Source organism: Lampris incognitus, chromosome 10, assembly GCF_029633865.1.
Source record: "Lampris incognitus isolate fLamInc1 chromosome 10, fLamInc1.hap2, whole genome shotgun sequence".
Taxonomy (NCBI): Eukaryota; Metazoa; Chordata; class Actinopteri; order Lampriformes; family Lampridae; genus Lampris; species Lampris incognitus.
In genome coordinates this window covers 39,074,657-39,098,599 of record NC_079220.1, presented here as the reverse complement: position 1 = coordinate 39,098,599, position 23,943 = coordinate 39,074,657, and the positions used below count along the sequence as shown (strand labels likewise).

Genomic DNA, 23,943 nt, shown 5'->3' with positions numbered 1-23,943 from the left:
GAAACAAATGTCGGAAACTATGGGTCCTTAAAAAAGATACCCTTTTCCTTTCCTTTTCACTTTTACTTGCCCATGCTTGTAAAGCGTCACATAGTCCGTTTTGAGTTCAACAGTTGTACAAAATAAATTAAACAAACGAAACAAAGACGAAGAAACTTGCATCTTGCCAAAAGAGTTTGCCACAAGGTTCTAGATTATCCATCAATCAATTATGTAAACCGCTTATCCTGCGCTCAGGGTCGCGGGGGTGCTGGAGCCTATCCCAGCAGTCATTGGGCGGCAGGCGGGGAGACACCCTGGACAGACCGCCAGACCATCATAGGGTTCTAGATTAGAATCTATTTAATATATTGCAAGGGTATAATTATGACGAGGATAAAATATCACAATCCGATAAATGCTGAATACATTTCACTGCTTTCTTGTTTTCTGATATTTTAAGCATGAAAAATAGGTTTCCATATCTGTGAGAATGATTCTGAGAATTTGTTTTGGTTTACATTTCTTATCTTGTGTATGTAAACTTTTCCCAGTATAATATTGTGGCAAACCGGAAGAAAGTCAAGAGGCAGAGATCTCTTTAAATTGGAGTTCCCGTGTCCCATACACCGTGCGACCCCGGGATTGCTCTTTTATTTGCCCCCAAAATAGCTGCCGAACAATGGGTTTTCCCCCCGAGGTCACTATTAAGAACATCAGTTTTAGTGTCAGGAGTGATTTGTGACAGAAGTTAAAGGGAAGGTTTACAAGATGGTTGTGAGACCAGCTATGTTATATGATCTGGGAACAGTGGCACCGATGAAAAGACAGGAGGTGGAGCTGGAGGTGGCAGAGTTGAAGATGCTGAGATTTTCATTGGAAGTAACGAAGAAGGACAGGATTAGGAACGTTTATATTAAAGGAACAGCTCACGTTGGGTGGTTTGGAGACAAAGCGAGAGAGGCAAGGCTGAACTGGCTTGGACATGTGTGGAGGAGAGATGCTGGGTATATTGGAAGAAGGATGCTAAATATGGAGCTGCCAGGGAAGAGGAAAAGAGGAAGACCAAAGAGGAGGTTTATGGATGTGGTGAGAGAGAACATGCAGGTGGCTGGTGTGACAGAGGAAGTTGCAGAGGACAGGAAGTAATGGAAACGGATGATCAGAAGTAGCCAAAAGAAAAAGACTATTGCTGTCGATTGATCTTTAATTATAGCGCACCTGGGCTGAGGTTACTTTCAGGTACAACATAAAAATGAAAATTCCATATTCTACAAAAACAAAAACAAAAACAGCTCTGTCAACAATGAAAAGCAGGAACGCTGACATGAATAGGTTATGTGTGGTGGAATGAGGCACAAAACATGCTTAACTTTATTTAAGTAGTTTTCTGAAGTGAGCTACGATCTTTGTTGCATAGGTCTATGGCTTTCAAAACATTGGAAAAGTTTGGTAAATCATTTCCTCTGATGCCAGGAGTTGCCTCAGGTTGGCGAAGTATTTTGCCTCGGGGTTTAACCAGCATGGCAACATTGGAAACATTTACATCAGCGTTTTTTTTCTTTTTTTAATTTTATTTTTGATTTAACAATATATACAAAATTCACATATAAACTCACACAAACATGGCTTCAAATGACCTCTGGCCCACCCACAACCTGAAAGAGGACCTTACTCAAAGGAGTAGTAGTAAGTCAAAATTGAAAAAGAAAAATAACATATATTAATAAATACAACGTAAATAATGAGAGGCTATGTGATCAATCCTGGTTTATTCAAACGATTAATGGTGAATCAATTCTGGTTAAAAAAATTATATCAAATCTGAAATAAGCGGTGGCAAGGTATCCATATAGGTCACACAGGGTTGTCAAATCTTTTGTAAGGTGTTGTATTCATTTCTTAGAGTATATGTAATCGTTGCGAATAGAATATTCATTTCAAAACCATCTAGTTATGAGGATATGGGGATCAAACTTGCATTCCATTGCTATACACTTCCTAACAATGCAAAAAGCTATTTCTGAAAACCTTTTTTGAAAGTTCATTAAATGCGCACTAATGGTTATAAGATTCCCCAGTAGGCAAAGTTGTGTTGTTTCTTTGGTTCCTTTACAGTTAATACTTACGTCACAAAAATGTTAAGCCAGTTACAACGGTATGTAAGAGTACCCTGCAATGTTGTGTCCTTGTAAAAAATACAGCAGAGCGAGAGCAGCAACAGACAGAGCGAGCTAACAGACTTACAAGTCTCTTCTTTTTCTTTTGAATCTTTGCTGTCACGCAAAAAAACCCAAAAGGTTTGTTGAAAAAGCAATGTTATGTTAATTGTACTCTACTAGCCTTTACTAGAAAACCTAAGAAATGACACGCAGTGCCTTTTATTGGCTGAGGAGGGCAACAAAAATGCATTGCCGCGTTTAGCCTGCCGGGAAATAAATAATAAAAGAAGAGTAAAACGGGAGGGGGCGGGGCTCGCTTGCGTTTTCTCTCTCGCGATATCTGGCAACCATGACACGCATTGTTTTTTTGAAGAGGCAATGGCTAACACGGGTATCAACGCCATGCGTGTACGATTATATTTTGATTATCCGCCACCCACCCTCGGTGACTGCCGCATGTGTTGGGTGCTCGTGGATTTGAATAAATGTCGTGTGGTAGCGGATCTTGAGAGCATAATCCGAGATAAGTTTAATTTTAGTCGTAAAAACATATTGAACTTGTTCATTGAGGACTGCTACCTGCCCCACACAGAAAGCATCTATGTGGTGCGTGATAATGACAGTATCAGGTTCGTAATTAAAGTTATCTGGTCTGCCAATTAAATTCTAAGCGATTGGAATCCCACTCCAAACCAGCAACTAGTTAAGTCATAGTGATCACTTGTAGCTCTTGCACCCTCATATGAAATTATTCTTTCAGAGCAGGAGGGACTAACAGTTAAGATTTGGTTATTAGAATTGTTGCGATTAACTCGAAACAACACAAATCAGTGAGAACTGTTATCTGTATAATATGTATGCAATAATAAAAATAATCCGCATTATTCTTTTGGCAGCACGGTGGTCCAGTGGTTAGCACTGGTGCCTCGCAGCAAGAAGGTTCTGGGTTCGAAACCCCAGGCCGTCCCAGGTCCTTTCTATGTGGAGTTTGCATGTTCTCCCGTGTCTGCGAGGTTTCCTCCGACCATCAAAAAGACATGCATGTTAGGGTTAATACTTCTGCCTGTGCCTCTGACCAAGGCAATAGGAAAAATAACGAGTTGGTCCCAGGGCGCTGCACCACAGCTGCCCACTGCCCCTATACAATAGGATGAGTTAAATGCAGAAGACACGTTTCATTGTAACCAAGCAAATGTACAATGACAAAAATAAATGGCTTTCGCTCTAATATTTACAACGGGAAGCTCTATTCCTAGAGAGGCACAACCAAAGTGATGTGTAAGATAACTGCAGACAAATTCTTCTGTGCTTAATTCAACAGGGTGAAGGCAGACAGTGTGGTCCAGTTGAGTGGGTACAATGGCTATTCTGATAGCTCCAGTGAATTCTCCAGGAAGAGACTGAAGTGCATAGAGGAGGGTCAACAAACAAAGACTGGAGTCAGGAAATCAGGAAATGTGAAATCAGGAAAGACAAAGAACATAGAGATCAAGCAGGTGACAAGTGATGAGAAGAAAAAGGATGCACAACGAAAGCATTTAAAGAAGAGGAAATTGAAAGAAGTGGAGGAGACTGGACCTATGGCAATTACTGAACTCAATGCTTCAACCCAAAACTGCTTGACTCCTGTCAGCCCGCCTGCCAATAGCACTAAAAAGCCTGTAACACTTAAGCCAAATGTTAATAAGAGAGCAGGAGCTGAACATAGCTTCTCTTCAGATTCCTCTGACAACAGCACTGAAGAGGATGTGGCTGCTAAAAAAACAGCTCTCAAAGTGCCCAGTCTCCCAGTTCCCTCCAAGGTATCTCCTAAAGCCAAACTCCCTGATGCCAACTTACACCATAAGCCGTCCTCATTGAGTAAAGACTCTCATGAGTGTCCCACAAAGATATCATCTGATAGCCTGCTGAAAAAAACTCCTTTAACTCAACTCACCACCCCCAAAACTTGCAAAGTGGGAAAAAGGGATAATGCCCCCTCTATAGCACAGCCAGGTACCTCTGCTTTACAATCTTCAGCCTGTGCACAAATACAGATGTGTTGCTTTGCTTCTTTCCCTGCTGAGAAACGTGTAGAACACCCTGGAAAGTCTGACTTAGACACCAGCAATGTGGAGGAGGTGAAGCTTGTGAACGAAAAGATGGTTCAGGGCTTTCTAATGGAGCAAGCCTCATCACTGAGTGATCCTCTTTGGGCAGGACACAGTCAAGGGAAACCCAAGTTTGATTGTCGAGGAGAAAGGGGCAGGGATAGAGGAAGAGAAAGGGATGGTGCCAAGGATAGGAGCAGTAGCGGTTCAGGTGGAGAGTCTAGTTTCAATTCCACTGAGAGCCAGCAGTGGAAGCAGCCATCTTACCAGAGTGATTTATCGACCAACTGTTCAGTGGTTCTCCAGGTGTGTCAATAATCGTCAATATCTTTGTTCCTTCAATTTTTCTTGTAGTAATGTTTTGATTCTAATTCACCTATAAGAAATATGTGTTCTAATAAGTGACATCATTTACCAAGTTTTGGATTCCAGTAGTGTTATTTATCCATTTAATTGCTACACAACCAGGCTGAGACTTTACCCAATAGGAACTACAGTGACCTGCCTTTGCTAGCTGCCCCCCCACAAGTGGGACAGACAATTGCCTTCAAGGTAAGCCTTACAAGTGTACATTGTCTGAGAGAATGTTTCATACTTTTGTGAGACTTTGTTCCAGTTTTATCAGCCATGACTATCTTCTCAATTCAGTACACGTATATATGTCTGATCTAAATACAGTGAGAGTGTGTTGGTTCAACCATTAAAAAGGTAGTAAACCTTTAATCACATATTATGAGCGGAAAATATGTAGGTATTTCCCCAAGGTGATAAGACGGATTGCCTAGGTGATAGATTAAAAAAAAAAAGAAAAAAAGGCCACTTTGAGGGAGAAAATCTATGCGGAAATTTTCTAGGGTAAAACACACACCCCAATCAATCCACCAGTATGACCCAACTGGCTTTAATAAACTAAATTCTGGGTAGACCTCTAAGAAACTGGGGTGTGGTGTTCCACCCCAGCACTGCTAACTCCAGCCCTCCTTCTCCACTCTGCTCTTATTGTGGGCAGTGACAAGTGTTTAATTACTCTTCAAGCATGCAGTGGCACTCATTATAGGCTATGTATAGGCAACTATGTGCCATGGAGAACCATGTCAATGCAGGATTTATGTACAACCAATAACTACACCAAGTGAATTCACTGATTAGTCTTTCCCCTTTTGTTGAAGGTGACATCTGGTGTAGTGCTGGGTTGGATATGGAAAACCTGTGTAAATGTTCACAGAAAGTTGAATCAGTTCATCGGGACACAACATTATTGAGAGAAGCGTTTCATCACTCATCTTAAGTGACCTCTTTAGTCTCAACTGACTGCAGGTATCCCCACCCTTATAAACAATACATTGGCATAACGACTGAAAACAACAATGGGTTTCATATGAAAATTTCTGCGAGCATTAACTAGAGTTACAATGGCTATGTGTACTATTCACAGAGGATTTGGGAATGTTTGCAGTCACAGCATTGTAAAATGGTGACAGATGTAATCTTAGCCCCCCCCCCCCCCCCCCAGTTCAGGGATGGTCGTTTCGCCTTAACATAGATGGCCTCTTGGACTTACCGTTCAAACCAGCGTTCCCCTGTATCAAGGATGTGCACATCATCATCCTTGAAAGTGGCCACTGGCCTGTAGATTGGTGTAGACTGTGGAGTCCGGGTCTGACGTGTTAACTCTTCTGTGTTGTGCCATCCTCTTGGGCGGTGTCTGTTTGGTTTTCCCCAATGTACAAGTCACTGCAATTCTCCCAGCATTTAACAGCATGCACTACATTGCTCTGTTTGTGCCGGGGGACCCGATCCTTGGGGTGGACGAATTTCTGGCGCAGCATGTGTTTGGGTTTGAAAGCAACTGAAACGTGATGTTTGGAAAATACGCATCTCAACTGTTCCGACACTCAGGCCACATATGAAATCACCACTGGTGTACGCTTAGACAGCTGTTGTCCTTCTCTCTTTGATCGGCTTGTGGACTGTTTGGGCGTCCTCCTGGCTTTGACAAATGCCCAGTTAAGATAACCACACTTAACCTGGGCCTGTTTAATGTGGAATTTTCCCCCTTCCCCGGCTGCTGTGGGAATTGTGAGGATTGCCATTAATTGTACATCGGGGAAACCAAACAGATGCTAGCCAAGAGGATGGCACAACACAGAAGAGCTAACACGTCAGACCAGGACTCTGTGGTCTACACCCATCTACAGGCCAGTGGCCACTCTTTCAAGGATGAGGATGTGCACATCCTTGATAGGGAGGAACGCTGGTTTGAATGGTGAGTCAAAGAGGCCATCTATGTTAAGAGGGAACGACCATCCCTGAACCTGGGGGGGGGGGGCTAAGAGTACATCTGTCACCATCTTACAATGGTGTGATTGCAAACATTCCCAAATCCTTTGTGAACAGTACACATTGCAGTTGAAACTCTAGTTAATATGGCAATTTGCATATGAAACCCTTCGTTGTTTTTGGTCATTATGTCATTGTATTGTTTATAAGGGTGGGAATACCTGCAATCAGTTGAGACTGAAGAGGTCACTTAGATGAGTGATGAACTTAGATGAGTAATGAAACGTTTCCGTCTCAATAAACAGTGTCCAGATGAAGTGATTCAGCTTTCTGTGATTTTCTTACCTGGATTATTGAGCATGCATAAAGACAATGCATATTGTTTTCCTTGACACATGGTTGCCTATGTCTGTTATAGGCTGCTGTAAATATCTTCAAATCAAGAGGAAAGGAGTAGAGAAAACCTGTGTTAATATTGAAGTACAGAATGTGTAAAAGAATACCAGCTTTCTTTGTGTATATTTCTTTGTGTATGTGTGTGTGTGTTTGTGTTTTAACAGCTTGTGGAACTAACTGAGAACTACACACCGGAGGTGTCAAAGTATAAAGTGAGTTGAATTCGCAGCAAATATGGTGGGACTCCACTCAGAATTTCTACTACTCTTCATGTTAACCTTGCCGATCTTCTGAGATGAGATCCCAAAGTAATATAACTCTTGTGTCAAGTTTTGAACTGCTGCAATGCCATGCTACTCTCTGATGGATGACGTTTTGATGATTGCTTAGGTGAATGGTGCTGCATTTGTGTGTGCGCAAAACTTGGTCTTTTTTGACATTTCGTAAGGTTGGACTCATATTTTTACCCAATCACTAGCCTAAGTTGAGGGAAGATGGTTCTCTTTCTGAACTAATGGATAGCCACATTTTTTGCTGCAGTTTAAGCCTTTACTGTTTCACATGATTCTTCCTAGTATGCTTGTTTTCTGAGGCAAATATTATATAAACCCTTACACAAAGAGTATTCCCCAAACATGTTGTGTAATATGTTTCAAAATTGAGTGGTGCTAAATATGCTTCATGTGGAAATGTAAGAGATACAAATGACTGACCATAATGCTACATTTAGTGAGTACAATTATCCAGCATGATAATGCGCTTGATTTTCATGTTATTTGTTGTCATTGCTGTCAATTTCAGGAGGGGAAGGTTGTCGGCTTTGATCCAGCCAGCAAACAAATTGAATTGGAGCTACTTCATACTATCCAAAGTATGGCTAACTTTAAAACAACTTGGTTGAATTTATCTTGCTTTATCTATCTATCTATCTATCTATCTATCTATCTATCTATCTATCTATCTATCTATCTATCTATCTATCTATCTATCTATTTTAAAATAGAAGTAAATAATAAAGGAAATGTTTTTCTCCTTTTTTATAGCAGGCCAACAGTGTATGTATGTATGTATGTATGTACATACACACCAATCAGCCAAAACATCAAAGCCACCTGCCTAATATTGTGTAGGGCCCTCTCGTGCCACCAAAACAACTCTGACCCGTCGAGGCATGGACTCCACAAGACCTCTGAAAAGGTCCTCTGCTATCTGGCACGAAGACATTAGCAGCAGATCCTTTAAGTTCTTTAAGTTGTGAGGTGGGGCCTCCATGGATCAGACTTTCCTTTTCCAGCACATCCCACAGATGATTGATCAGATTGAGATCTGAGGAATTTGGAAGCCAAGGCAACAGCTTGAACTCTGTCATGTTCCCCAAACCTTTCCTGAACGATGTGTGCAGTGTGGTAGGGTGCATTATCCTGCTGAAAGAGGCCACTGCCATCAGGGAATACCATACCATGAAGGGGTGTAGCTGGTCTGCAACAATACTTAGGTAGGTGGTACGTGTCAAAGCAACACATACATGAATACCAGGACCCAAGATTTCCCAGCAGAACATTGCTCAGAGCATCACACCGCCTCCGCTGGCTAGCCTTCTTCCCATAGTGCATCCTAGTGCCATCTCTTCCCCAGGTAAAAAATGCACACGCACCTGGCCATCCAGATGATGTAAAAGAAAACATGATTCATCAGACCAGGTCACCTTCTTCCACTGCTCCATGGTCCAGTTCTGATGCTCACATGCCCACTGTAGGTGCTTTTGGCGGTGGACAGGGGTCATCATGGGCACTCTGACTGGTCTGCGGCTACGCAACCCCATACACAGCAATCTGCAATAGACTGTGTGTCCTGACACCTGTTTATCATAGCCAGCATTAACTTTTTCAGCAATTTGAGCTACAGTACTACGGCTCTTCTGAGTGATTGACCAGACAGGGTAGCTAGCCTTTGCTCATTAATGAGTCTTGGGCGACCATGACCCTGTTGTTGGTTCACCAGTTGTCCTTCCTTGGACCACTTTTGGTAGGTACTGACCACTGCATACCGGGAACACCCTACAAGACCTGCCGTTTTAGAAATGCTCTGACCCAGTCATCTAGCCATCACAATTTGTCCCCTGTCAGAGTCACTCAGATCCTTATGCTTGCCCATTTTTCCTAATTCTAACATATCAGCTTCAAGAACTGACTGTTCACTTGCTGCCTAATATATCCCACCCCTTGACAGGTGTCATTGTAACAAGATAATTAATGTTATTCACTTACCTATCGGTGGTTTTAATGTTTTGGCTGATCATTGTATATGGATATAATATATATTTGTCCATCACTCTACTACACTCAATAACCCCTAATGACAAAGTAGAAAGATGATTTTCGAAATTTTTGCAGATTTATTAAAAAACAAAAACTGCAATCTCATATGTATTTAGACTCTTAAGTCAGTACTTTGTAAAAGCCTCTTTGGCAGCAATTACAGCTTCTTGGTTAAGTCTCTACAAGCTCTGAACAGCTGGAATTAGGCAGTTTATCCCATTCTTCCTGGCAGATCCTCTAAAGTTTTGCCAAATTGGATGGGAAGCATCTCTGAACTGCCATCTACAGGGCTTTTCACAGATGTTCTATGGGGTTTAAGTCTAGGCTTTGGCTCAGCCAGTCAGAGACTTGTCCTGAAGTCTTTTCAGCTTTGTCTTGGCTGTATGCTTCGGGTCATTGTCGTGCTGAAAGGTGAACTGGTGCTCAGCCTGAGGTTGCATGCATTCTGGAGCAGGTTTTCTTCAAGCAGCACGAAACATTGAAAGCGGATAACAGAAAGGATTTATAAGATATATGAAGAATATAATATATATGAAGAGTGATGAGGAGGATGTGATGAGAAAAGGACTTGTACCGACTGGCTAGACAGAGGGACCAAGCTGGGAAGGATGTGCAGCATGTTAGGGCGATCAAGGATGGAGACGGAAATGTCCTCAAGCAAGGAGAGTGTGCTGAGAGGGTGGAAGGAGTACTTTGAGGGGCTGATGAATGAAGAAAAAGAGCAAGAAAAGGTTGCATGATGTGGGGATAGTGAATCAGGAAGTGCGGTGGATTAGCAAGGAGGAAGTGGGGGCAGTTGTGAAGAGGATGAAGAGTGGAAAGGCAGTGGTCCTGATGACATACCTGTGGAGGCATGGAGATGTTTAGGAGAGATGGCCGTGGAGTTTTTATCTAGATTGTTTAACACAATCTTGGAAAGTGAGAGGATGTCTGAGGAGTGGAGATGAAGCATACTGGTACCGATTTCCAAGAGTAAGGGTGATGTGCAGCACTACAGCAACTACAGATGTATAAAGTTGATCAGCCACAGCATGAAGATATGGGAAAGAGTAATAGAAGCTAGTTTAAGAGGAGAGGTGATGATTAGCGAGCAGCAGTATGGTTTCATGTCACGAAAGAGCACTACAGATGTGATGTTTGCTTTGAGAATGTTGACTGAGAAGTATAGAGAAGGCCAGAAGGAGTTACATTGGGTCTTTGTGGATTTAGAGAAAACATACAACAGGCTGCCGAGAGAGGAGGTGTGGTATTGTATGAGGAAGTCGGGAGTTTCAGAGAAGTATGTAGGAGTGGTGCAGGATATGTATGAGGTAAGTGTAACAATGGTAAGGTGTGCAGTTGGAATGACAGATGGGTTGAAGGTGGAGGTGGGATTACATCAAGGATCGGCTTTGAGTCCTTTCTTGTTTGCAATGGTGATGGACAGGTTGACGGACGAGATCAGAAAGGAGTCTCCGTGGACTATGATGTTTGCGGATGACATTGAGATCTGTAGTGAGAGTAGGGTGCAGGTTGAGGAGAGCCTGGAGAGGTGGAGATATGCACTGGAGAGAAGAGGAATGAAAGTCAGTAGGAGCAAGACGGAATACCTATGCGTGAATGAGAGGGCTTATTTTCACCTGACAGTGAGGAGTTTCGCCAGGGGGACGTAGCACATGGGAGGGTTATGCCATTCCCCCCAGGCCCCCCCCCCGAACAGGTGCCCCAACCGACCAGAGGAGGCGCTAGTGCAGCGACCAGGACACATACCCAGGAGGCGCTAGTGCAGCGACCAGCACACAAACCCACATCTGGTTTCCCTCCTGCAGATATGGCCAATTGTGTCTGTAGGGACGCCCACCAAGCTGGAGGCAACACGGGGATCTGAACCAAGATCCTTGGTTGGTAGATAACGGAATAGATGGCTACACTACCTGGCCGCCCAGGGCTTTTTTTGTTGTTTTTTTTTTTTTTTTTGTCCCAAGATGTGAAGCAGGGCATTCATTAAACAGAAAATTAAGTTTGTATGGTCTAAAATCCAAAAATAAAACTCAACATTCTTTTATTCATTCATTCATTGTCCAAACCGCTTATCCTTACTCAGCGTTACGGGGGATGCTGGAGCCTATCCCAGCAGTCATTAGGTGGCAGGCAGGGAGACACCCTAGATAGGCCGCCAGACCATCACAGGGCTGACACACACACCTTCACACCTAGGAACATTTTAGTATGGCTGATTCACCTGACCTACATGTCTTTGGACTGTGGGAGGAAACCTGAGCACCTGGAGGAAACCCATGCAGACACGGGGAGAAATGCAAACTCCACACAGAAGACAATCCCCAACGTTGGACTACTCCGGGGCTTGAACCCAGGACCTTCTTGCTATGAGGCAACCGCGCTAACCACTGTGCCACCTCAGAATTATTAATTATTATCATTATTTTATCTGAAACACTGAAAGATGACCTGGCTACTAGAGAGCTGCCTGGTACACTCAATGCCCTGATTGACTTGGTTAATGGCACTGATACATGTTTAACCCAGTGACAATGTGAAAGACGAACCAGCTTCTCTCAGTCTCTCCCCCGTACTGTTACTTTTTAAAAATGAAAACTGTTGTTTGTTGGTGGCCATTTCTCATCACTGAAACTATTTTTCATGTAGGCTCCTTTGTTCTCTTAGACTTGGATTTTTTTTGGGGGGGGGGTCTAGAATAGCTCTCTCAACTTTTTTCCAGGAATTCCTGGAATGCCTGTTTCTAATATGGTAACCCTAATATACTCACTGTGTCTCTCAGCCTTTGTGGTGCCTGGGAAGTTTGACCTGGTTTATCAGAACCCAGACGGGTCAGAGAGAGTTGAATATGCTGTGTCCCGTGACTCAAGGGTAAGTCATGTTATCGTTTCATATGTCTTCTTTACAACTCCTAAAGCATGGGTCTAACCTAAAACATATGCCAAAAAAATCACATTGTTTCATTCAGACAGATTTTTGGTAAAGTCAGATCTTTGGAGAAGTGTAATTCTTTATGAGCACTCAGCTCTGCACCGAACTAGTCCAAAGAGGTAGCTGAAAATCAGGGGTCTCAGTCTGCTCCAATTGGATTGCAATGAAAATTATTTGAGATCTTGAAGCAATTTCAAGAAACACAAAAAAAAAAAAAAATATATATATATATATATATATATATATATATATATATACACTACCGTTCAAAAGTTTGGGATCACCCAAACAATTTCGTGTTTTCCATGAAAAGTCACACTTATTCGCCACCATATGTTGTGAAATGAATAGAAAATAGAGTCAAGACATTGACAAGGTTAGAAATAATGATTTGTATTTGAAATAAGATTTTTTTTACATCAAACTTTGCTTTCGTCAAAGAATCCTGCATTTGCAGCAATTACAGCATTGCAGACCTTTGGCATTCTAGCTGTTAATTTGTTGAGGTAATCTGGAGAAATTGCACCCCACGCTTCCAGAAGCAGCTCCCACAAGTTGGATTGGTTGGATGGGCACTTCTTTGAGCAGATTGAGTTTCTGGAGCATCACATTTGTGGGGTCAATTAAACGCTCAAAATGGCCAGAAAAAGAGAACTTTCATCTGAAACTCGACAGTCTATTCTTGTTCTTAGAAATGAAGGCTATTCCATGCGAGAAATTGCTAAGAAATTGAAGATTTCCTACACCGGTGTATACTACTCCCTTCAGAGGACAGCACAAACAGGCTCTAACAGGTACTATTTAATGAAGATGCCAGTTGGGGACCTGTGAGGCGTCTGTTTCTCAAACTAGAGACTCTAATGTACTTATCTTCTTGCTCAGTTGTGCAACGCGGCCTCCCACTTCTTTTTCTACTCTGGTTAGAGCCTGTTTGTGCTGTCCTCTGAAGGGAGTAGTACACACCGGTGTAGGAAATCTTCAATTTCTTAGCAATTTCTCGCATGGAATAGCCTTCATTTCTAAGAACAAGAATAGACTGTCGAGTTTCAGATGAAAGTTCTCTTTTTCTGGCCATTTTGAGCGTTTAATTGACCCCACAAATGTGATGCTCCAGAAACTCAATCTGCTCAAAGAAGTGCCCATCCAACCAATCCAACTTGTGGGAGCTGCTTCTGGAAGCGTGGGGTGCAATTTCTCCAGATTACCTCAACAAATTAACAGCTAGAATGCCAAAGGTCTGCAATGCTGTAATTGCTGCAAATGGAGGATTCTTTGACGAAAGCAAAGTTTGATGTAAAAAAAATCTTATTTCAAATAAAAATCATTATTTCTAACCTTGTCAATGTCTTGACTCTATTTTCTATTCATTTCACAACATATGGTGGTGAATAAGTGTGACTTTTCATGGAAAACACAAAATTGTTTGGGTGATCCCAAACTTTTGAACGGTAGTGTATATATAAAAATAAAGAAAGAAATGTTCATGTGATACTTAGCGCTGTTGGTTAACGGTAGAATGTTTTGACTGAAATTTTTGCAAGTCAAAAATTCAAAAAGCAGAACAACAATGACAAGATCAAGTTTTAAGTTTATTTTCGTATGCAACATTGCAGGCAATGCAATGAAATACTTTCATGCAGGTTCTCTCTTCGAGCATTAAGACAGTTTTGAAAGTTGAAAGATAAAAATATAAAGTAAAACCAGAATATAAAGGCAAATATAAGAAAAATATAAGACAAAAAAAGATGCAGAAGGTAGCAAACTATGCCCTTAATGCTCATATCAAAGCCCATTCTAGATTCTAGTAAGATCAGGATAGTCCATCTCTGTGGACTGTGTGGGCGTATTCAGGCAGTGTATCAGTGAGATTGAAAATCTTGAATTTCAAATATTTAGCATTGTTGTCTCACAGTAAGAGGGTCCTGGATTCGAACCCCAGGCCATCCCAGGTCCTTTCTGTGTGGAGTTTCCATGTTCTTCCCGTGTCTGGGTGGGTTTCCTCTGGGTGCACCAGTTTCCTCCCTCCATCAAAAACATGCATGTTAGGGTTAATACTCCTGCCTGTGCCCCTGACCTAAGAAATTGGAAAAAAGAACTGGAATGGGTCCCCGGGCGCTACACTCTGGCTGCCCGCTGCTGCTAGCATAGGATGGGTTAACTGCAGAAAACGAATTTCGTTGTATGTATGTACAATGACTGATAATAAAGAGTCTTCTTCTGATGTGGCCGTTATTCAGGATGGTTACATTGATCACTACTGCTGTTTTCTGCTCCTTGTCGAGCAGCACAGTGTCTGCTCAGTTACTTAGCACCTGCTTGTCAGTCTGGAAATGGAAATCCCACAGGATTTTAGCTCTGCCATTCTTAACCACCCTTGGCAGTCTCTCCCATTTGGACTAGGGGACCTCCAGTCTGTATTCAGTACAAATGTCCCTGTACACTATCCCAGCAACGTGGTTATGCCTTTCAGTGTACACTTTCCCAGCTAGCATCTTTCACCCTGCTACTAATTGCTGGACTGTCTCAAGGGTGTCTTTGCACAGCCTGCATCTTGGATTTCTTCTGGTGTGGTAGACCCCTGCCTCAACCGATGTGGTTCTGAGTCCCTTTTCTTGTTCTGCTATGATTAGAGCCTCTGTGGCTCTGATCATACAGGCATGAAGGCTTTTCTAGCCACTTGTATGATTTCTTGATATCAGCCACATCTTGTAACTGTTGATGGTACATCCCATGGGGGGGGGGACTTAGTCTTCTATAACACCTCTTCTTCTTCTTCCCCACTCTCTTGTCCTCTGCTCCCTGATGTTCCTTGTTTCATCCTGGATAGTGGCTCTGACACTCACTAACAATCGGCCCCCATCTTTTTGCTTATCGTATAGTCTCAGGCTGCTGGACTTCAGGTGCAACCCTCTATGCATTGTGAGGAATTTCTGTGTCCTGACAACTGTGGCCTTTATCTCCGCCTTTGCCCAGCTTATTATTCCAGCTGGGTATTTGATGATTGGTAGGGCATATGTGTTGATAGCTTGGATCTTGTTCTTCCCATTGAGCTGGCTCCTGAGGACCTGCCTCATTCTCTGGAGATATTTGGCTGTAGCTGACCTTGCTGTCTCTGTGTGGTTTCCATTTGCCTGTGGAATACCCAGGTACTTGCAACTGTCCTGTGTGTCTGTTATCCTGCCATCTGGTAATTTAACACCTTCAGTCCTCACCACCTTTCCTCTTTTTCCACCATTCGACCACACTTGTCCAGTCCAAATGACATCCCAATGTCGTCACTGTAGCTCTTGGTGAGGTGGATTAGCGAATCAATGTCTCGCTCATTCCTTGTAGCAGTTGGATAGCTCATTAGGTAGGAATGGCAGCTTTTCTGCCAGAGACTGGGGTTCAAACCCCAGTTGGAACGAGTCTCCAGTAAGAGTTCATTGCATAAACTCCTAATGCTATACAAGTCTCAGATATGAGTGAGAGTAACACGAATAGAATCATATCGGCTTGGACATTGCCTGGAGTAACAAGGTCTGTGTCAGGTGTTGAGGAACCAGGACAACCTGATGAGAAATGGGCTACTGGAACAAGACATTCATGGACAAAGGCCAAGAACCTGGAACTGATATATATAATCTCCATCTCACCCTTCTTTTTTTTCCCGGGTGGTGTGTTTCTTCCTCAAGCTCGGTTCCTCTACCAAAGGCTGGGAGTTTGAGGGTTCTGCGCTGTATCTTAGCTGTTCCTAGCACCATACTTTTCTGGGCAGAGACCTCAGATGTTGTTCCTGGAATCTGCTGGAGCCACTCTCCCAGTTTGGGGGTCACAGCTCCTAGCGCTCCTATTACCACTGGGACTACTGTGGATTTCACCTTCCACATCCAATCTAGTTCTTCCCTCAGCCCTTGGTATTTCTCTGACTTCTCATGCCATTTCTTCCTGTTGTTGCTGTCACTTGAGATTGCTACATTGATTACTACTGCTGTCTTCTGTTCCTTGTCAACCACTACAATCTTTGGTTGGTTAGCCAGTACCTGCTTGTCAGTCTGGAACTTGAAGTCCCACAGGTTCTGAGCTCTGCCATTCTCAACCACCTTTGGCGGTGTCTCCCATTTGGACTTGGGAACTTCCAGTATGTATTCAGTACAGATATTTCTATAACTATCCCAGCCACTTGGTTATGCCTTTCAGTGTATGCTTTCCCAGCTAACATTTTACACCCTGCAACTAAGTGCTGGACTGTCTCAGGGGCATCTTTGCACAGCCTGCATCTTGGGATCTTTGGTCTTCTCTGGTCTTGTCTGGTGTGGTAGACCCCCTGCCTCAACCGATCTGGTCCTGAGTACCTATTCTTGGGCTGATATATATATATATATGAAATCCAGTGAGTCAAGTAAATTCTTTGAGACAGTACAAGACTGTTTGATGCCATAAGCAATCATCAGCAGCTAATGTGATTCACATTAGAAGCTGATGAGTGCACGACGCATGAAACAAGCTTGTACTGCTATGTATTAAGGTTTTTTTTCTTTCCTACATCTATATTGATATTCCCGCTCCTTTGTTGAGCACTTTTATCAACACCACTGACGGTTTCCAGAAAGAAAAAAACCTATATATATATATATATATATATATATGTTTTTTTCTTTTAAATTATAGAAGTTAATTTGTACGTTGAAAATTGTAAGCCTCATCACAAAGTGAAGATTTTTATTTTTTTTTTTTCCTACTGTTATACTACATATCAACAGTGATATGTAATAATTCTGCAAATGAAGATTTTACTTTTCTAGGTCAAGTGTTTGTTTTTCTGTTGCTATTTTCTATTGCTGATTGTTAGAAGTCCAGTAAGAACAATGTTTGACTAAACAATGGTTGTAATTAAATTATTTGTATGGGCATTAATTTCAAAACCAGTCTGGCTTGACTTTGTAGTGATGCTTGTATGTCCGAGCAAACCCTAACACACATGTAAAAAAGACATGCATTTTAGGTTAAGTACTCCTGTCTGTGCCCTTGACCCAGGCAACTGGAAAAGAACTGGAGTTGGTCCCCGGGTGCTGCACGGCGGCTGCACACTGCTCCTAGCTACACAGCTAGGATGGGTTAAATGCAGAGGAAGAATTTCCCCACGGGGATCAATAAAGTAGTAAAAAAAAAAAAAACAACAAACAACTTGGTAACAATATACATAAGGTCAATTTTACCTGGAACACTACAAATAGAAAATTATCTAATCTTAAACCGCAATCAGTTTTTGGTCAGAAAATTTGCAATCAGAATTTTTTTCCTCAAGGCATTCAGCCCTACTGCGAGCCAATGAATTTGTCATGGCCTATCGCCTTAATCTATCCCTTATACTCAGCCATGTTCACCATTATTACAAAAACAATTGATTTTACAACATGGTAAAACAAGAAATAATTAATTGGGGTTAAATACTTTACATAAAGCCAATTTTTTATAGTCTTGGTGTCACAGGAAGGGTACAGTGCTTACTGTACAAGTAAAAAGGATTCTGTAAGTTATGACACATGGTAATGTTTGAATTAGTAGTCTGTAATGAATCCAACAAGCTGTATTAAAAATGATTGTTTGGACATGCATATCATTAATGTGGTCCTGTTCTGCATAGCTGGCTACCGACTCGGCATGCACAGGCACCATGTATGAATAAGCAACAGTAGTAAAACTGCTTTCTGTGCTTTTGCTCAGGCTTGCGACCCCTTCTTCACCTTGATTTGGGCTGTTCCCCCAGTTACATTCACGCCCCGCCATTTGTTTTTTTGTTTATTGTGCAAAATTGAATTAGATTTAGCATGATTAGATTTGTTTTAAAATTTGAGAAATGCAGAGGGGCGGCATGGCTCAGGAGGTAGAGCAGGTCATCTAGTAATCGGAAGGTCACTGGTGTTAGTTTCAAATAAGACAACTGTACTTATTTAACTGAGTTTTATTTGCGCTCTCAACAGCAAGTGGCCACAGCCTACCGAACATTTCAACAAGTGCCTTTCACTAGCAGCACGCCTTCCTCCTAACAGGAGGGTTACCGTAAAGACTGCAGTAGAAGTGACTAACAAAACAGGCTACCGTATTAACTGTATTATAGGCACCAACAAAAGTTAACAACAAACTTAACATTATCTCCCCTCTTTTTTAAAAACAAAAACTGCAAGGATAATATGTCAGGAAAACAAAACAAATGCTCAGTTATCAACAGTCAGACTCAGTCATCTAGCTTCCATTGTCCATTATTCAGTGCCTTAAGTAATACCAGGGAAGAGGCTCCCTTTTTGGTCAGATAGTCTGCCAGCTGTTCCTTTGTAGCTGACCACAGAATACGATGAATCCTTTTGTTCTGGATAAGTTATTTGATGCCACTTATTCTGACATAGAGCTGACATGAGTAGTCTGAGGGACTCTAATGAGCATGTAGGTGAGTCCTTCTGTAGATCTTTAGTGTTGAATTCTTCAAAACCCCTAGCCACAAGACGTGCTTTGGGTATTATGCCATCAGGAGTTTCTTTCAGTGTACACACCCATGTAGTGGACACATGCCTTTGACCCATATCTTTTACCTCCTCAAACACCCCATCATTCTTCCAGCTACTGATTTCATCTAGTTTAGCCTTATCAAACGAAACACCATCTGTGACTAATACATAATTTTCCTGCATATCAGAGCATAGTTCTACACTATCCAGTGGATTAACCCGAAGATTGTCTACCTTAGTAAGATCCGCTGACCCCATAGTACCAGCAATGTCAGATGGTTCTAAGTACTGTAGGTTGTACCAGTTTCTGTTATTTCCTGTAGCCTTTCCTGCTCGTCCCATCACTTTAGCTCTGTTAGACGCACCTGTTACATTATCCACAAAGCTGATTGTTTGACCTGTTTTCAGCCCTAGGGAGGCTCCTACCCTTATGCCTGTCTGTTGATTATCCTTATGATTGTTACCTTCAGTGACATCTGTATCATTGTCTGTAACACCCCCAGCCTCACCGTCATTGTTCATATCAACATCTATGTCACAATCAGTACCACGTATGTTCCCACTGTCATTGTTAACAACATCAACATCACTATCAGTAACAGGTACATTCATATTGCCCTCAGTAACATTCTCCCCAGGGTGCTCTAGACCCCCACTAGCACTTACTTCACTCTTATCAGCCTTCCGCAGCCTAGAATGATGAACTCTGACATAGGTCCCACCATGGCGTACAAAGATCACCACCCCATCTTGTCCTATCACAACTCCAGGACCTTTCCACTCAACACAGTCTGTCCTTTTGTAGAACACCTTGTCCCCAGTTTCATACTTCTCATCTGTTGGACGAAGTTGCTTTCGTAGAGCTCTTCTGATTCTCTCTGAGCACTCTGCCTCTGTGAAAGCTTTCCTTGCTGCATGTAATGCTGTTATGTGCTGTCCCACCCATGCACTCATAGTAGTTCCCTCCAAAGCAGGTGGCTGATCCACTAACACAGAGGGAAGGTTCGGATTCTGTCCAAACACCAGCTGATGTGGGCTGAAGCCATCTACGTTCTGCATTGTGTTCTTTGCCATGAGTGCCCAATCCAGTGCAGTTTTCCAGTCAACTCCGTTGTCAAGTTTTACCTTCAGCATTATCTCTGAGCGTTTGGTTATGGCGTTCCAGCAAGCCATTGCTCCATGGACTATAGCCAGCAGTCGTCTTTATCTCGATGTTGAAGTTCTCTGCCATGTCTCTTATTTCCTCATTATTGAACTCGCCACCATTGTTGCTGAAGAGACGCTCCGGTGGACCATGGACACTGATCCAGGAATGTACAAAGCATTTCACTATCACACTTGGTTTCTTTGAGGTCACAATGCCACCCGCACTGAAGCGTGTGAAGTGATCGATAATGTGCAGGTACCACACATTCGGTTCTAGCTCATGTAAATCTACTGCCACAGTCTCATTGTATCGGGAGGCCATGGGCAGACCAACAGCAGGCTTGGGCTTAGGCTTGCTGTACTTAAGACATATCTCACATTTTCCTACTATCTCTTCTAGAATAGCAGTGCTCTCATCATCAGTGTTTCCAGCATTTATCAGCAGCTTCTTCAGTTTGTCAACTGATGCATGTCCGAATTGCTTGTGAAGTTTCAGTAAAGCTTTGTGTTTTTGTGCCTTAGTCATATTCTCTGTGATGGCCAGGACCACATTCTCATATGTATTGCATGGGGACTCATTATCCATTATGTTCAGACAGTAGTGTCCTGAGGAGGTCATCTCCAGAGCTATGGTTGCTGAAACATTATTGCTGTATCGTTCTCCAAGTTCAGCACAGCTCCTGCTCTCTTTAGCGACGTTTTACTCAGCAGTAAAGGGATGTCAGATGGGACCACTTCTGTTTCTATACAGCATTTTGTTTCTCCTATCTTGGCTGGTATCTTGACCTTTTTTGTCGAATGTACAACTCGCCCATCCCCAAACTTGAAAGGCTTGCTACTCTCTGTGTTAACTATTTTCTGTACTTCTTTCTCATTTAGTCCCCCTACATAGTTATTCAGCCATTTTTCACCACAGACAGTCCTTGTGCATGCCGTGTCAATGACAGCTGATCCCAGAGCCTCAACCATGAATATTTCCGTATCCGATTCCTTAGAAAACAGCGTTACATTACACTCATCAGGTTCTTCTGTGCATTTATTTTCTTCTGTCACCTTTACATGTTCTTTCTTATGTGGGCAATCTTTCACCCAGTGGAATGTGCTTTGACAAATCCCACACTTTGTTCGTCTTCCGTACTTATCAAGTGGATTTGTGCCTGCGAGTGGTCCTCTAGCTTGCACACTTTGGGCTCGTGGGTGCGGTTTTCTTTGATCTGTGTAGTAGGCTGCATCCTGACTCACATTAATGGCTCCCGCCTTCTACTCATGTTTTTCTCCGAATATGCGTTTCAGTGCTGACTTCATATCATCAAAAGTGTGCTTACCACATGCAGTCAATGCCAGTTGCTTGTCTTTCACATCAAGACCTGCTGTATCCAGTAGTTTAAACGCCAAAACAGCATCGGGTAGAACCATCTCGAATTTACGGATGCTATTGTATTTCTGTTCAAAATCAACAATAAAGTCTACCATCGAGACGCCATTTTCCCTCGATATTCGATCAAACTCAGAATAGGCTTCGTAGGCCCGGTCCTTCTCTTCTCTCAAAAAACCTTGTCAAGTTCCCCAAACAAAGTGGTCATTCCATCATACTTATTTAGATCATCTACATTTATTCCTAAAGCAGTATCCCTCGCTCTACCTGTCAACGATAGAGCCACAGCCAACACTTGCTTTTTCTTGTCCAAGTTCGTCACTCGTCTCCATATTTCCACTTAATTTTTCCAGTTTTCATACGGCTTCTTTTCATCAAATCCAGGAGGCTGTCTGAAGTCATTCGAGGCAGCCATCCTCTGCTACCAATGTTAATTTCAAATAAGACAACTGTACTTATTTAACTGAGTTTTATTTGCGCTCTCAACAGCAAGTGGCCACAGCCTACCGAACATTTCAACAAGTGCCTTTCACTAGCAGCGCACCTTCCGCCTAACAGGAGGGTTACCGTAAAGACTGCAGTAAAAGTGACTAACAAAACAGGCTACCGTATTAACTGTATTATAGGCACCAACAAAAGTTAACAACAAACTTAACAACTGGTTCGATCCCCGGCTCCTCCAGAGAGGGTGTTGAAGTGTCCTTGAGCAAGACAACGAACCCCTAACTGCTCCTGATTAGCAGGTTGGCACCTTGCATAGCAGCCTCCACCATCAGTGTATGAATGTTTGTGTGAATGGGTGACTGTGAGGCACACGCTGTAAAGCACTTTGAGTGGTCAGTAGACTAGAAAAGTGCTGTATAAAAGCAGCCCATTTACCATTTTAGAAATGGTCTAAATGCTGAGAACAGGACTTAAATGTCCACAATGTCTTACAAGTATGTTAACCACAACTTTCTCTGAGACACAAATACAATTTCTAGCTATAGAAAGTAATTCCACAGCTGTGTTTCTAAAATTTGATTATATTAGTCTATGAAAAATATCTTTACATCTAGTTTTGAATCTGTGTTTGTGAAGAACATCACATTAGGAGGTGACTGATCAAATCCAGCCAATCAGTTAAAACAGTCACTGATTAAAGGCAGGTGCCAACAACACCTGTAGCCATGGGTGCAGAGTTGTGATTATTCTATTATTGTCCAAAATTATCCAAATGAAAATTTACTTTTGGGATAAAATTGATTATTGGCCCAACCCTAATTATTTCACTCCATTTTGTCGTACCCAGGCTAGTGTTAAACTTTTGGCAGCGTTCTCTTACATCAGTATCCAATAATCAAAATATTGGCACAAGCTTGACTACCCCTGCTAATCAGATTTTGGATGTGATGGGTATCTGTTAGTGTCCAGGAAAGGACAATTGTGGTATACTGATGGAGGCATGATGGACGCATATAACATGTTCTCTGCATTTATTTAATTTTCAAATAAATCAGATTCCTTCAGATGTCACTGTTTTAATTCAGTTATATCTTCCTTTTTTCTTCTCCAGGTTACAGAACATTGGGATTCCTTGCTGGAGCCAAGGCTTGTCATTTAACATTTCACCAGAGAATTGTGGCAGGCATTTGCTTGTCTTACACCATCCTTGAGCGAATACATTTTCTAATAAAATGTGCTGTGTGCGCCATTTCATTTTTTAGGAAATTGTCTATTATTGTCTATTAATCAAGGTGAATACTAAGTTTTTGTTCATACCACAAGTTATGTGGTAGTTAGGAAAATGGTAAATGAGCAAATATAGATCTTCCTTTCCCATCTGCATTTCCTTGTTTTCAAGTCCCCACTTGTCATTTTTGTTTCATCTCTACCTCATCGATTATTGGTTCTCAGAAGGGGATGCTGCTGTCAGCACATCACCAGTTGGTCCAACAGACAATGTGAAACGATTGCGACTATGATTGGTAAAGTTCTACCAGGGGTGCAAGTCTGCCACAAGAGGCTGGGATGCAAAAAACTGCTTTGGGCCCCAAATCAATCTCTCTCACAGAATCTGGTTGTTAGCTTGCTCAGCTTGTGCTAGTAAGGTGTGTGTACTTTAAGTAATTTCACATTATTCCCATTTCATATTCAGAATAACCACTGGCTTTGTCGAACAAGTATTTTCTTGGGTTTTTAAAACTAAAAGTCATTTTTGATGATTTTATTTTAAACGGTGATGAAAGCAGAGGATAGCACTGTTATTGCCAGAGATTTTTTTTTCTGTGGGGGTGTGTGTGAAAAATATATTTATCACCATCATGTAACAGATTAGAAAGCCCTTGTAAACTACAGTGATGTGTTTGGGTTCTGTGAATGACTTGCACTTCACCAGTTCCGTAATCTATGGAGGTCATAGGAGCACAGCTGATACCTCAAGTCTCTTCCACCATCCCCTATCCATCGCAGCTCTCCCTGCCTCCACTACGCTCATCTGTAGCCATTCTCCGATGTTGTTTATTAATAATGATAATTAATTAAAATAAACTATTAAGCACTTTTGGAAAACCAATTCTAAAGCGCTTTACAGAGTAGGAAAGAAAAGCAATACACAAAATATGCAATTTAAAGAAAAAGATACAATCAAAGATAAATGTAATAGAAACAATTTAATTAGGCACGATAATAAAATTAAAGGTATCCAATATAGTTTTTTTTGTGAACAACTTGATTGCACAGGCGTTGTTTCATGTTATCTCCTGTGTCAGAATCCCAATAGAGATTTTGACAGCCCAGAGCATA

At 42.0% G+C, this 23,943-nt stretch overlaps 1 protein-coding gene across 2 annotated transcripts; it reads left to right on the top strand.

The window, feature by feature from the left end:
* The first annotated feature begins 948 nt into the window (after positions 1-948).
* Positions 949-23,049, top strand: coil (coilin p80). Of its 2 annotated transcripts, none has more exons than XM_056288204.1 (7): positions 949-1,068; positions 3,463-4,537; positions 4,700-4,783; positions 7,072-7,119; positions 7,709-7,778; positions 12,005-12,093; positions 22,715-23,049. In XM_056288204.1, exons 1-7 carry the CDS (start codon positions 1,064-1,066, stop codon positions 22,760-22,762), a joined length of 1,419 nt encoding a protein of 472 aa, XP_056144179.1. In that variant the 5' UTR covers positions 949-1,063; the 3' UTR covers positions 22,763-23,049. The 2 variants fall into 2 exon arrangements, with proteins under 2 accessions (XP_056144179.1, XP_056144178.1); XM_056288203.1 differs by lacking the exon at positions 949-1,068 and adding an exon at positions 2,520-2,770 and having other exon boundaries at positions 22,715-23,048.
* Positions 23,050-23,943: the final 894 nt, after the last annotated feature.

What these genes read in the sequence shown, in the direction of transcription:
- coil (XM_056288203.1), top strand. Translation starts at nt 2,520, where the DNA reads ATGGCTAACACGGGTATCAACGCCATGCGTGTACGATTATATTTTGAT. An exon ending in ACTGTTCAGTGGTTCTCCAG is followed by an intron (nt 4,538 to 4,699) that starts GTGTGTCAATAA and finishes CTACACAACCAG; the next exon opens with GCTGAGACTTTACCCAATAG. An exon ending in GACAGACAATTGCCTTCAAG is followed by an intron (nt 4,784 to 7,071) that starts GTAAGCCTTACA and finishes GTGTTTTAACAG; the next exon opens with CTTGTGGAACTAACTGAGAA.